This window comes from Neopelma chrysocephalum, unplaced genomic scaffold (genome assembly GCF_003984885.1).
Source record: "Neopelma chrysocephalum unplaced genomic scaffold, ASM398488v2 Primary Assembly neopelma1_26b, whole genome shotgun sequence".
Taxonomy (NCBI): domain Eukaryota; kingdom Metazoa; phylum Chordata; class Aves; order Passeriformes; family Pipridae; genus Neopelma; species Neopelma chrysocephalum.
In genome coordinates this window covers 172,689-188,190 of record NW_020897696.1, presented here as the reverse complement: position 1 = coordinate 188,190, position 15,502 = coordinate 172,689, and the positions used below count along the sequence as shown (strand labels likewise).

General features: G+C 42.1%; 1 protein-coding gene across 3 annotated transcripts; it reads right to left on the bottom strand.

The window, feature by feature from the left end:
• Window positions 1-296: 296 nt before the first annotated feature.
• Window positions 297-11,235, bottom strand: RBM24 (RNA binding motif protein 24). Of its 3 annotated transcripts, none has more exons than XM_027676149.1 (4): window positions 10,654-11,235; window positions 10,011-10,134; window positions 8,865-8,919; window positions 297-2,414 (listed from the first exon to the last, which is right to left on the bottom strand). In XM_027676149.1, the coding sequence occupies exons 1-4, from the start codon at window positions 10,819-10,821 to the stop codon at window positions 2,084-2,086; spliced, it is 678 nt and encodes a 225-aa protein (XP_027531950.1). In that variant the 5' UTR covers window positions 10,822-11,235; the 3' UTR covers window positions 297-2,083. The 3 variants fall into 3 exon arrangements, 2 of the variants coding, with proteins under 2 accessions (XP_027531950.1, XP_027531951.1); XM_027676150.1 differs by having other exon boundaries at window positions 10,677-10,977; XR_003533107.1 differs by lacking the exons at window positions 297-2,414; window positions 10,011-10,134; window positions 10,654-11,235 and adding an exon at window positions 2,421-8,501 and having other exon boundaries at window positions 8,865-10,003.
• Window positions 11,236-15,502: the final 4,267 nt, after the last annotated feature.

Here is a 15,502-nt window from a genome sequence, read left to right as displayed (position 1 = left end):
GCAGTCCCCACATGGGGGATTTTAAGACCTGACTGGATAATGACATAAGCAACCTGGGACCCCCCCAAAGTCCCTTCCATTCTGAATTATTTTATGGTAACTCTCAGGATGGATCTTCTCCATCTTCTTTGTAGAATTTCCTCCATGTAACACAGTTCCTATCAATCTATGTATTTGAAGTCCGTGTATATGCTGCCATTCATCCCACAGACCAGGAAAACTACATAAAAGGTTGCCCCCCCGAGTTTTAACTAAACAAGATCTAAGACTATTTGAGCAAGAACAACACTAGACAAGATGAGACAATTTTTTTTATTGTTTTAGTACGAGTGAATAGATTAAGAGATCTGAAATGTTGTAAAGCAATATACATACTGAATAAATAATATGCACAGGAGAGTCATCTCTACATTATAACACTGGCTAGTATTCAGAATACTTCAAATAAATCCAGTGACAATGGATAAAGTCCATAAAAATGCTATCCTGTCTTCCCTTGTATGAAATTGTTCAAGTATAAAAAAAATCCAATACAGTGTAAAATATTAAATTCCATTTCAGTCAAGAATAAAAATTGCAAGTATTGTAGTTTCACAGGACAATGTAAAGCAGCATTTTCTAGCAAAGGGAAAAATAGTCAGTCTACATACAGATGAGTGAAAAAACGGCACTAATGTATTTGAGAGGTCTACATGAATTAACTAGTAGAGGGAAAAAGAATGAACTAGCAATGTTTTATGTAAAAACCTAAAAAAGTGTTAATTTAAGAGTACCCTCATACAGTGCACATACTGAAATTAAATAAATCCAAGTCAACATCCTTAGTTAATTAGGTTAATATTTAATATGCTACATCTAAGCCTACTAAATAATTTATACCATGAGATGAATACATAATTTTACAGTGTCACATCTAAAGTCGCTTTCTTCAGAGCGCAGCATAGTAAAACTTTCAAAATAAATATTTCTTTTTAAATAGCATAACAATTAAGGCACAGTATAAATCACATACCAGTAACCCTTCAAGAACTGCAGTCTTGGTAACAAAAAGTCGCCTTGTGTACTGTATGTTTGCTAATAAATATTTTAAATATAATCCTGAAATAGATATTAAAATTGTACAAATGGTTTCAGAAAAGAAAATTCCCTTACAACAGTTCTTAAAGGTTTTAATTCTTTAGGCTTCTTCTTGCCTTTATTCACAAGTTACGAATAGATGCAATAAACAGAAAGAGAAGGCTGTTGTAGTAAAAGGGCTGATCCTATTTTAGAATCAGAATAGCTGACACCAGCAGTTAAAGTTTCCCAAAAGTGAAACGGGATGGGGCGAGGGATTAGGATGTGACAAGCTCATCACATGAGCACGAGTGATGTGTTCTGTCCAGAACTGTCTGTGTTATTGATTGTCTCTACAGCTGTTGCACCCCTTACTTCCACATCACTTGCTCCATAGTTCCACTCATCCAGAGGACAGAGAAGAAAATAACTTTGGTGCCTGTCCGCCATCTTACTATCCGGCCATCTTCCTTGGGTTGTTTGATGCCTGTGAGTGAGACAGTGAGAAGGTACTATCTCACGAAGACAACTTTTGAAAGCTAGAAAGGACAATCAATGCTTTAAGTTCGTTTCCTCTTAAAATGGATAGAGATTACATATTGCTGACTCAGTTTTTTTCCCTGGTTCAAACTTTTCAAATACCATTTTCTTACTTATAAAAGGCAGTTTTGCTTCCCTGATACTGTAAAGAGTACACCTTTGCTTTTTTTGGTTCTTGTTTGTTTGTTTGAAAATATGAAGTCCCATTGCTACTCCTGCCAGTCTTCCATGACAGTACAGTATTTTTCCTCCCCATTTTCTTCTGCCTTGATACTTGAAACTAGACATGCTGCACTACCCGTCCCCTCTAACAACATGATTTGGATGCATACTGTATGAAAACTGTGGAATAAAAGTCTTTAGTCTCGCAATAGCATCGCTTTCCTTAAAGCTCCTTTAGTTAATATCAATTGTCTCTGTTAACTACTTATACTGGAAGGCTGAAGAGCGGAAGAGAAAGAGCAAGCTTCATTCAGGAGTCCATCTGCTATTGCATGCGGTCTGTCTGCAGCTGTTGGGGCTGGTACTGGCCAAAAGCCGCGGCGGCTGCCGCGGCGGTCCCGGGCGCTGCCGCAGTGATGGGCTGCTGCACCGCGTAGCCATAGCCCCCCGCTGCCACGTATCCAGCAGCGGCAGCCGGAGAGGCAGCGTATGGGTACTGCTCATAGGCGGCTGCGGCGGCCGAGTACTGGGCATATGCAGCTCCGGTGTAATCGATGTAGGGCGTAGTGGAAGCAGCGGCTGCTGCAGGCTGGACGTGGGGAATTACCACTCCGGGCTGCACAAAAGCCTGTGGATAGACATAGTGAGCGGGTATCCTGTTGAAAGATGGGAGAGGGAGTTGAAGTTGGTACGCGAGTCAGCGCCTAAGCGTCATATCCACAGTCCGAACTAAAACAAACTCAATTTAGTTGTTGTTATGTGCATAGGGTTGCCACAATAACTAGACTCAATGGGCCAATTGTCAGCTCACTGGCCCGAAGAGATGCATCGCTCCAAAGCACAGCATTATAGCTGAATTGAATCAGAGTGTTCAGTGTTGCTTCAGGATAGTGTCTTTAATGCCATGAAAGTCTTCAGAAGGGCCAGCATTACTGATGTCAGTTTTAGGACAACTCTGAAGAACTAAGCTTGATTATTTCATCTGGAAAATTGCAGTACTGGTTTTTCAAATCACCTGTAAGTAATTTTTATTACCCTGCTTCTCTCTTAACTTCTTGACTCTTAGTAAAATTATTTCCTGCAATGCTTTTATTAGTAGTAACTGAGCAGTTTGACAGTATCACTATAATGAGTTTGACAATAGCCAATAAGGCAAGAAAATGGCTGAACCCTGACTTTATGTAAAGACTTTGCAGGGAGCAGGGGAGTGTACTGTGGCAACCCTACTTAAGTTGCTATGCAGACTCAGCACACATTAATTTCTCTGCAACCTCAGTCACCCTTATTAAAAATAAGAAAAAAAACCAACACAGGCGACAAAGGAGTTTAAATAGAGTTCACAAGTGTGGTAAACACAGCAAGAATCACACTTTCCAAACGAACGATAGTGCAGCTCACTCCGTCACAAGAGGGAAGCTACCATTGAGGGGAAGCTACATAGATGCTATTAAAATCCATAACAGTGATTCCTAAGTACATGTGCATCACACTTTTATAAAAGTTTGTAAGGACACAAGGGTCAAACCTGTTTGATTATCAGGTCACTGATGTCCTGTTTTGTGCCAGCTTGTTTATTTCTATGCAAGACATACAGCATAGAGTTTTTTGGGAGGTGGGCATAAGATTAAGTCTAAACAGATCTGGTGCTTAACAGAAGCAAAAAACCCACAAATTTACAGCTTAAGAAATACACAATTTCCCATCTTCTTCACAAACCTTGCTTCCTTGCCTTGTTTATTTAGCCCTTCAGTTTTGAAAATTGGTCATATCATTGTCTTAGCACACGAATCTACATACAAGTTAATCTCATAGCTGTATTTTATCATATAATATGATTTAAAAATATATATACTCAATATAATTCTCATTTTACATTCATAACCCTGTCTTGCATCTGGATTTCCAGAGAAGTCCTACATATATGTATCTCCTTTCCAGCCAGTGAATCTTTATAAATCCATGAAAAACCACTTGTGCAGATTTGCTACTATTTCATACTGAACTTTACCTTTAGAGACAACTCTAAACACTGCACCAACCTTTTAGCATACTTTAAGCACAGATTCAAATCACGATGCTAAAAACTGTCCTCTTTTCTCCAAATTCCAGATCTAATTGAAAGGGTTTGTTGAGGGTTTTTTTTATTTCATTTTTAAAATAACTTTAAGATGTACTTAAATGGTCAACAAGGAAACGTTTCAATCAAAAGGGACATTGTCAACTGGAATCATTGCAAAACATAGTTTAAAATAAGTGATAAGCTTTAGAACAGCTTAGTTTTCTTTTTATGAAAAAAAGAGCTCAGTTGATCGTATAAGAAATATTAGCAGATAGAAATGTTCAGCTGTCGTGTTTAAGACACGAACACCACAATCATAAAAACCCAACATGTCAATGAAATTATTTTTCTACTGCGTGGAAAAAGGAAAAATAATAATAAAAAAGAGAGCGATAAATAGGGAGGGATCGGGAAGGGAAAGAAAACATAAAACAAAACCATAAGTTGGGTTTTTAACACTCACCTAATTTATGAAGTGATTAGCCAGAAGTGCATTTGAAGCATACTTAAGCTGGCTCTGTGCATTTAAATATACATCATTACCTGAGCTCTCCACAGAAAATGGATGAGCATACACAAGCATTTTGTATTGGTCACCAACCAAGTACAATCCTAACAAAAATAACATCATGTTTTTTAAGTATTAAGGAAAGAGATATAAAACCAAATTTGAAGTCACCAAGAGCTTCTTCTGCACCACATCGAAGGAATCTTTACATATAGCACTTATGAAAGAGAATAATTCTAACAGAAGAGACAGTAGCAAGCTTATCAGTCTGTTTGTGTTGACTTGAAATGACATTACTAAGATTTTTTGAAGACATTAGAACACTGCCACCTCCATGAACAAGACAGAAAGATACATGTGCTTCCACTTAAACTCTTGTGACTTGTTTTATTTAAGCCAAGAAACTAACAGGTGGTGAAGTTATGAAACATTATCTGTTTGCAACATCTTACTTTACAATAAACATAAACCCTGTGCAGGCTCCTCTCCACCATGCCATTTCACACATGATGATTGACAGCATAAGCTGCAGTGGGGCTATTTTTGATCATCTGTCATGCTACAACTGTTTTGAGTCGAGTAAAATGGCTTTATATGGCCAAAGTAAATTTCTACCTACTGCAGAGGCCAGGACATGAAGATCTCAGCCATTCAGAACCCAACTGCTTTTCATGCTCTGCCAGGTCAAAAGCTGAAAAAGCAATTCCCAGTTACACTGGAAATCCTTAGTATCCTTAATTTTAAATAAAAAGCTGCTGCTTTACTTTTGAGAGTACTAGTGTGAGAAATGCACATGATTTAAGCTCTCTTTCCTAGCAGCAGATTTTATTTTGGAATGTCTATTTACTGTTTTACATTTTTGCAATTAAAAAAAAAGGGGAAGATGTGCTTAACTTTAGCAGTAACTGTAGCTTTGCGATATTCAAAATTCAATTACATATACCCCGCCACATGCCTTAAGACCTTCATTGTTGTTATAACAGAAGATTTGTGTTTAACTAAGACCTCCAAAATAATCCTATATGCAACAATAAAGTGAATGCTAGTTGTTTCAAAGGAAAGAAGGGACTTTTTAGACTAATGCAGAGAGCTGTGAAATATAGAAATTCAGCAGTAGTAGCACATCTTTGACTCACAGCATCACATTCTTGTGAAAGTATATATCTAACTTTGAACAAAATGTTTTGCTTTGGCCCTGGTATGGCATTGTCTGGTTTTGAAGGCATAATTAAAGAGTAGATTTTCAGCAAAGAACAGCTTTCCTTTTAACAAAAATAGGTTACCTAAATATTAAGACATACAAGACCCTTACTATGCTTCCTTTTCTCTGATAACCATAAGGAGGACATAGCAGGCTAACTTTTGACTGTTGCGGCTTCATTCCCTCTTTTCAGATTATCCCAAGTCTAGTATTATACAAGTCGTTTGATCACAAACTCAAGAGGGGGCTTTTCCTTCTCTCTTTAAAAAGGCAGAATTCCCTAACTCTTGGAAGATAATATCAGGCAGGTAGTATTAGCTAACCATTTGATAATTAACTTAGTAACTTTGGATTTAACTCTGGTCTTACTGAGAACAGTGGGAATGTTTTCATTTTGATCGAAGCACAAGTTTTAGACAGGAAGGAAAGGAACAGAAAATCTCTACAACAGTAATGTCCTACACCAATACCTCTGTATAACCCCAAATTTTCCCACCAATATGAAAATAGAAATTCCATAAGCAAACCAAGAAAAGCTATCTTAGGAAGCAAAGTCATCTTCCCCCTCCATAAATTCCTGTTGAATTCAGAGATAATATTTTAATAAACAATCCTGAAAACAAAGCTTTATAAATAACCAGTCCTGTGATCAAACAGCTTTATGAAACACACCAACAGCAAGATAGATGCTAAATGCAAAAAGTAGGAAGAAATGTTATTTGGAAGATGAACTGATCTCTGCAGCACTGAGTAAAGAAAAGTTCCCTGACTTTTCAAAGTGCGTCATGCATTGAAGCTAATCTAGTTTCTGTCTCCCTCCACCACAATAATGTTGTACTTAAGTCAGAATATTGAACATCTGCATTTTCTCAGTAAAAGCAACGTAACGTAATCCAATTATTTTCAGTTTTTTATTTGATAGGTGGGAAAGCATATGTTGTGGATGCCCCATCCCTGGATGTGTTCAAGGCCTGGCCAGATGGAGCAACAAGGTCTAGTGAAAGGTGTCCCTGTCCACGGCAACAGGGTTGGAACTAAACAATCTTTAAGGTCCCTTCCAACCCAGGCCATTCTAGGATTCTACAACACTGCTGATCATACCAAAACGCAGCAGTACCTTGCTAATTTGCACTCTGTTAGGGAAAGTGCCAACAAAACAAAACACAACCACGAAACATTTGAAGCTTTTGTGTATGGATTAGCAGAGTATTGATAGCGAATCACCACTACAACCGATTTTATGCAGCATATTATCAAAGTGTACGTAAAAAGTGAAACTGTGCAAAGAAAGGCTTTCAGGCTGTATTTCAGTGCAACCCATGTAGAAAGCTCTAAGAGCGAACTCTTAACAGAAGTAGATTTGAGTAAGCACTGAAACATCCCCTCTTACTGTCAAGGAATATTGTCAATGAAGATGTTCATTCATCATAGTGAATGCTGTTCTTAATCTCAACTACATACTTTAGAAAAGGTACAGGTCACTGGAAATTCTGAGGAGGAAGCAGGATTAGTAATCTCCGTTGTTTGCACATCATAAAAGAAAGGCAAGAGCCAAGGATCAAAAATGACCAATTTCATATATACATGACCCTACGACCAACATTTCTCCAGACTTACGTCCAGTGCATTAGAAATAAAACCCTATCTATCCTGCTGGTAGGATTTCCCTGGCCTACACATGGTTTACATGATCTATTGTTGGCTCTGGGTAAGTAAAGCAAGAAAAGAGCCCTACATTTGCACAGTCCTTTAAGCAAGGGATTGCCACAGGTCCTCCTTTTCTGTTGTGCTCAGCAAATACTCAGTCTCTCCACAGCTGATCCCTGTGCAATCCACTTGTTCCTCTTTGCAACAAGTACTTTAACTGCTGTGGAGACAAGGTGTTCTGCCTCCTGCCTACCTTAGCACAGGCATCATAAACTGATCATGGCATATGCACTGTCATCTCCTCACACTTCAAAGAAGTGAGCAAAATATAGTAGAGGATAATTATGAGAAGGAAAAAAAAGACAAAGTTTGTTACAGTCTCCCCACTCTCAGAAGAATCAACACTCTCTTTTAAAATTACACAAAGTTTCTAAGAAAACTTTTTCCTGTGGTTTTGAGGATAGGAACTGGTTCCTACCATTTTGACAAATCAAACTATCGAGAAGCTATTCGTGCTTAATAACAGATAGGTAAGATAATCTAAAGCTATTCTAATCAAATAAACATTTGTGACACAGTTTCCCTACTTTATTGTTAGCTTAGCAAAATGCACTATTTTGCAATGGGTTTCTCAGTAAGTGTGCATTAGTGAAGTGACACTCTATGGAAAAACTTAATGCAGACTTCACCTCCTAATTATATGCCTATAAGAAGCAAGAGTTAGATCTACTTAGGAATAGTACATTCAAGTACAGGAGGAATGCGCTAGATATTAAAGAAGGATTGAAGGAAAAACTCTTCAAAATTAGAAAGCCCAAATGGACGCACATCGTTAATAGGGAGCTCCACACCCCTCCCGAGAACAAAGCCCCCCAAAAATTATGAACATGCAAGCAATACGTTGATTTACTTAAAAATCAAGAAGTCACACAATTTAGCACTCACTACAAAATATGGTTAAAAAAAGTCACAGGCTACAGCTTGAAAGCAAGGAAAAAAAAAAGGCCCTTTGCTCCCCATGGCAAAGTCACTCCTCAACAACAAAACCAAAATTAAAAAGACCCCCCCCAAAAAACTTTCACTACAGCTCTTTCAAATAAATAAAAGCACACAGTTTAGCTATCAACACCACTTCATTACTGTAATAAATAAAAAAAAGCACACGGAGGTCTATTGACTATATGAAGAAAAACATACATGCATCGTTAATCACCATTTTAGCTTGTTTGTGTTTGAGTCTACTGGTTACAGAGTTTAATTCCAAACAGAACTATTCCACCTCTTATCATCATATCCTTCTGATCAGTTATCTTAACTGTAAACGATCCCTGTCAGATTAGAAAGAGATAAATAACATTGAGTCAAGCTGAAAAAAGAGAAATGGGGCACAGCAATCTTGCATCAAGTCATACCTCCTGGGTTTTTTATAGAGTCATATGGGACTGGACTGCTTAGTCGGAAGGGCCACGTCCCACACAACTTGACTCAGCTGCGGCATTTAGAACATGACCGACAAGGTGAGCGCATTTATGGGTATATATTTATAAATCTGAGAACTTCAGCACTGCTGGCCAGTTTTAAGGATGCTACTGCAAGAGGCCTTCAACGATCATACTTTTTCTTTCCTTTTAAAAAAAAAAAAAAAGAGATTTTTTTTCTCCCCTATTTGAGGTCCCATTGAACAGACTTACCCGAAAGGTCTCTGTATGAGAGCTGGATGAAGCTGCTGGACACCAAAGGCAAAACCTACCAACAAAAACACATCACATTCTCTGTATGGGTGTTCATTTGGCCATTTATTTATGCTATGTACATATACACACGCACACAAATGCAGAGTAAGAGCCTTCACTAAGAGCCTCCAGGAACAACGTCTGAAAGGCTGTAGAACCAAAAATTAGAAAGCAAAATGTATCAGTCCACACATACACACACACACACACAGAACTTAAACCAGTAAAGTGCACACTTTCCTAGAGATGTTTAGGAGAACAACTTTTTCTAAACAAGCACAGGTTTTCATTCACATTTCACTTTGTGCCCCATTCCGGTCCTTAACTTTAACCTCTGAAGGATTATATGGTATTTCCTATTCATTAGTGTATTTGTGTACTTTCTACAGACTTAAAATTTGAGCCATCTCTGCTCATGAGGTCTTAGCATGGGGGGGTGTCAAATCCTGACTTCAGTTCTTCAAACACCCAAGCATAAACCCTGTCTTTCCTTGGCGGGCACTTAATTACTCAGACAAGTGTTCCTCAGGCTAAACATGGGGGAACTCAGAGCAGCTTCCTTTACAGCACAAATGTACTCACACTCCACGCTCCTCTCGCTCTTACTGCAAAGCAGCAGTTTGGGAAGAGCTAGGACATCAGATTGGCTCGGATGTGGTCTTAGGAAGAGCCATTTCATTTTAAAGTCTGCATAATAGCTCCCATCTGTTTGAAGAGTTTGCATTAAGATACTGTTTGTATTAATAAGACCGCACACATTGGAAGCGATTCATTCCTAGGCCAATCTTACCCTGCAACGATACTGTAAATGGTCAGCGCCACCACATTCCCAGCAGCAGGAATAACCAATGAAGTGTCTGAGCTGTGGAAGTCTTCCTGGGGAACTGCAGATACCTTATCTCTGATTGCTTTTGTTTTTTAAATAAGGCACATGTACAAAATAGCCAAAAAGTTACTACATGCTGCATTTAAAAGTCCAAACCAAAGCACGCCCAACTATGCGCGTATTTCAGAAACGTGGAGGGCAGCACTACCTTTCGTAAAGTTTTGCTCTTCAGAAACCTGAGGTACGGAGAGAAAAGCCAGTCGGGGCCGCTTCCTCACCTGGCTGCATTATCCGCGGCTTGGCACCCAGGTACGCCAGGTTCACGTTGGCTTTCCTGCCATCGATGATGGGGTTGGGGTCCTTACAAGCCCTTTCGGCAGCAGCTCTGTCAGCCATGGTGACCTTAACGGGCGATGCTGCGCATTAGATCCCTTTCCGCGGAGAAGGAGAAGCCTCTCGCCCACAGCAGCGACTCGGCTGCCCCCCGGGGCGGCCAGGGGGGGCCCCCATCCGGACCCCGGCCCCGGCCCGCCCGCCTTGCGGAGCGGGGCTCCGGGCGCCGCGGCGGGCGCAGGGCGGAGGGCGCGGGCCGAGCTCCGCCGCCGGCAGATAAACCCCGGCGCGGCCGTATCAGCGAGCAACAGGCGCGCTGGCGGCGCTGCGAGGAATTGGGCAATTCCCCCCCTCAATCTCCTTTTTCAGTAATCCCCCCCTCCCGCCTCTATCCAAACTCTCCAGCAGGGAGAGGGAAAAAAAAAAAAAAAAGGAAAAAAAAGAGAAAAGCAAAAAGCCGGACGCCCGGCACCCCCTTCCGCCCCCCGAGCTCTTACAGCGTCCCCCGCGGAAGATTCTCCGCGATGCCCCCGCCACCGCCCACCTGCCCCCGCCGCCCCCCGCCCTGCCCCGTGCCCCGGCACTTACAAAGCCGTATCCCCGGGACTTGCCCGTCTGCCGGTCGGTGATGACCACCGCCTCCTCGATGTCCCCGAAGACCTCGAAGTACTTGCGCAGGCTGGAGTCGGTGGTGTGGTAGGGCAAGCCCCCGACGAAGATCTTGGTGTAAGTGGTGTCCTTCTGCGTCGTGTGCATCTTCCGCCCGGCCCTGCGCGCCGCGATCTGCACCCACGCGTGGCCGCCGGGGCGTGCGGGTGCTGGGCGGCGAGACCCTCTTCCAGACTCAGCCCCGCTCTTTTTTTTGCCTTTTTATTATTTTTTTCTCCTCTCTTCCCCCGCCCCCCCGTTTTTCCCCCGCCACCCAGCTACAATGCAATTCCCTTTTGCCTTTGCAGACCCAGCTTCTTCCTCCTCCTTCACGAGCGGAGCCCCGCAGCCTCCGGCGGTTTTGAGGTAGGTATCGGCGAAAGGAGGAGGGGAGGCCAGGCAGCAGCCAGCCTGGCGGCCGTAGCGCTGGAAACGAGCAGAAGCAGCAGCTGGAAGAGGACCGCAGGGCCTGGGCTCTAGCAACTGAGTGGCCTTCCCCCCTAAAAGCCACCGGGTCGGGCACTCTCGGTTCCTCCTCCTCCTCCTCGCAGGGGCGGGGACGGCGGCGGGGCGGACCCCGCGCTCGGCCGCGGCGTAGCCGGGGCTGACACACAGCTGTTGGCAACAGCTGGATGCCCCCCGTGCGGCGGCAGCCGGCCCTCGGGGCCGCCGGGCGAAGGGGCTGCCTCAGGGGTGCCCCGCGGGGAGGCTCGGTGCCCTCCCAGGCAACTTTGCTGCAAATAGCTAATGCTAGCAGAGTCCGGTGGGGTCAGCGCTGCCCGGCCGGCTGAGGAGCCCGCGGGCAGAGCCGGCTCACTGGTGGCTGGCGGTCCTCTAATACTTCGATCCCTCTCCTAAGGCTTGTGGTCAAACCCCTGCCACCCTCACTTACCTGTCTCTGCACGCTAACAAAGCTACGGTGCTGCAACACTTCCACGACTGTTGTGGTCGTGGTGGTGCTGGTGGTGCTGGTGGTTGTGGGACTTGCTGTTGGTTTGGTCACAAGGTGAAAAAAGAAATGGTAAAGCTGCTTCCCTTGTTTTTCTCTTCTCTTGCTGCCTCTGCCCAATGCTGGGACTGGGAAGGACAAAGGGGAACAAAAAGAAAGGAATGTCTGTGTGACATGAAGAGGCAGAGGACTGTGGGAGTTGGGGGGAAGGGAGACTCACAAGGAGACAGGAACGATGGGAGGAAGGTTAAAGATTGGGGAAAACAGATGTGCATATGTGTATAGACTTTTAAACCATTTCCTTTTGGTCCCAAAGTCTTGATAAGTACTGATATCTCTTTTTCCTCTTTCTCCTTCTTCCTATGTCTGTTAGGCTTTTCCCTATGAAGTCCCTTTCTCCCTCAGGAGAAAGAGAAATGCATCAGTTGCAGAAGGGACTTTTACAAAGCTCCTCAGCCCCTCCAGTGCCAAATATCAACCATAATGTCAACAGTTAGCCCTAAACTTAGGGCCTTGCCTTGCCCCATATCTAACCTTAGCTCCATTTGATTTTTTCATCAGTCATTGTCCTAGTCCTAATGGCCTGTACAATACTGGGCCATGCTGTCACTAAAACCCTACTTGATCCTTCAGACTCTCCAGGTTAAATTTGGTTTAATATGTTAGGACTAACTCAGGTGAAGTCTAGCAATCCTAGCAGGATGAGACATATGTTGCTTTTCAGCTGAAACTATGACAAGCCCTTAACCTTGACCTGAATCCAGTTAGGTCAGCTAACTCTGTCCCAAAATTTCTCCCATCATGGCTCTCATGTGGGTCTGGAACATTGTGTTAAACCTGACACTCCAGTCACTTCTGTTCCAAGGGCTAATCGTAACCGTAAACTCTGGCCCAGTGACCTGAACTTAATACAAGCCCACCTAAAGGTGTCAGTGCTCAGCAGAGCCCTGCAGCACACAACCTGCTTAGGAGTGCACTTAACTTCTCAGACACTTGTGGACCTGAAAGATGAACTTCACCTAAAACCAAACATAGTCCATCCCATCATGTTTCTGTTCCCTTGCTGTACCCAGCACTCCTGTGTGTCCTGTGGCATCTGCAGAAAGGGTGAATTAGCCTGGTTTTGCAGGCATTACACAAACTCCTGTATTAAGGCCAGAAAAGCAATACTTGGCTATCCCAGGACTAATTGCAGGTCTATTTAGGAGTTCATCTTTTTCAGCCCAAGTGGAAGACTGATGACTTTGACAGACCTAAACCCTAGTCTTTTGGTCTAACAGCAACAGCAGGTCTTCTAGGATCCAGAAACAAAACCTAACTTTCCACATCTATATCCCAACAAAGGACAAACTTCTTGCATTCAGGTAGGGTTCATCATGCAGCCCTTGCTTGTACTGCTATGATTCAAAGTATCTACAGTACAGTTTTCAAGCTTCTCTGACAGGCTAACATGTCCTCCTGTGTAAAACCAGAAGTGACCCTGGCCATTAAAAGATCAAAATATATCCTGTAAGCTATGCTACAGTCATTCTACTACTGTATTAGCATCCTCAATTTAAGATGGCAATCCCAGTGAAATTCAGGAATAAATACAGTTCTCCAGCTCATTCATTCCTCTAACCCAACTAGCACTATCACAAGAAGAGTACCCCTACTATTGAAGGATAACCCCCCCAAAACTCAGTTGTATCTGTCATTCGTACTAGCATCAGATGTTCTTCTGCTTTGATAGTCCTTTGATAGTACAATTTTCCAGCCTTAGGATTCCTAGGAATTTTGATCTAAATCCCAGAGAAGTGATACCTCGCTATTCTGCTATTCCATGTAGTCCACTGTCAACACAAGCCTTTATTTTTGCGTGGTATAACCTATGAAAAACAAACACAGGTCTCCAAGTCTTGGATGGATGATCTATATCTAATGACCAAATTGGGGCTGATTTGTTACTACCAGCACCAGCCTATATATTACTTCAGCAGCCCGCAGAAATAAAAATATTTTCCAACTGTATCTCAGTCTTAATCATCACTTTAGGTTTACCCAAGAAGAGGTGACTTCTATCATGTGGAAATTAATTAAAGACCATTTGAACACTTCAGTGTTCAGGAATATATTGTATACTTCTCTCGTATACTGTATGTTAATGCCAGATCTTGGCCTAGTCTTAACCCAAAAGAGGTGACCACAAATACCCCAGGGGAGTGGTTCTTTCAGATGACACCCATTTTGGATATGTTCTGACCTCATTAGGGCTTGTGTCTTTGTGCTAGGGCTAGGGTTCAAGACTGTACAACATTTATTGTGCTGAAGGGACGTCAGTGGACAACTTCACCAATGTCATTTTCCCAATTGCTTGAGATAATATGTATTTTGTGTTTTAAGTTGGATCAGCAAGATTACTTACTGCTAGGAATCTGGTTGTGGCTTTGGAATGCGAGTGTGGAAGAAAGAAATGTATTCCTGTATGCTGCAAATTTTGCAGTAGTGATGCCACTGGCTAGAGCGTGACAGTTCAGGAAAGCAGTGAGAATATGTGGAAAGAGGAGTGTAGAGGTAGGGCATTCCTGGGAGAGATGTGAAATTGAGGTTCCTAAACCCATGGAAATTTGGAAATTGAACCAGTGTCACCCATGTTCTGGTAAGTACCAGAAAGAGTAGACCACTGTAAAACCTGAGAGCAGTATTGGCCCTGTAGGCAGCTATTTTGGCATTTTTAGGATCTCAATTTTGAATCAAGGTAGAATGTAGGTCCTGCTAAACTCTTTTATATTGCTGTGAGTCTCTCCTAGGTATGGAGGTATTGTTTCTGAAGGCTATTGTAGCTGACAATTACCTTCTATGTAATTTTAATGGTTTTAAAATATATATCTGAAGCCATACATTAAGAAGTGGTCTAATGTTTCTTTTGGAACCTTGTAACCTGGCTTAATGGGAGGAAATCCCAAAAACTATCAGTTACAATTAATTGTCTTTTACTCAGAGATTTTGCTGTTTTTGCTGTTGAGATAAGATAGAATAGACAGCTCTTCAGTTTACCAAATGTTACCACTGACTGGTATCAGAGTAACTGTAATATCATGCTTTTTATTTATTTATGAGCACCATATGCCAGTCATGTCGGAAACCAATGGATGGTATGTGTTCATTCATTAGGTTTCTGAAAACAACAAAGATCCCTGATTGTATTGCACACCAGTCATTCTTGCTAATGCTTTATTTCAGTAAATAATAGTCGTCTTCAGAACATTCAGTACACCGTCAACTATACACGGTTGGAATTCCTCTCTATGTATACATATACATATACCTACACACACATTTTATTTGCTAACACTGTTACTAGAATGCCCGGGGCCTAAAACTCCATGATTTTTTAGGTATAAAAATAAAAGTAATTATTTTTCTGTTAACCTTAGTAAGACCATCATTTTGGCCAGTGAGACATTTCTGCTGAAATTCCATAATGCCATAGCTCTGTGAAAGCATTTGGCTAATAACATTAGGCACGGCTTTGTCTGCTAATCTGTGCACTTCCAGCAACCACATCCCATTACAGAGAGGAGCAGAATGTCTAACCTCTCCTCTGCTCAGTGTATGTTACATGGGCAATAGTTTGACTTTGTCTAGGGAAGCATAAAATACAGTAGTAGGTAGTGCACTCACGTTCCAACAGATCATAGTGTGAGAAACTTGGAAACCTCATCATCTTCTCGCTCTTCTTGTTGATGTACAATCTTTATCTATGATTAGTTCTTTAATTGTGAATTTCTGCTAAAAGTTTCCTAACTGGGGAAGCTTCCACCACCTCTCTCCTGATAGTGTCCCCATTATAACAGATTT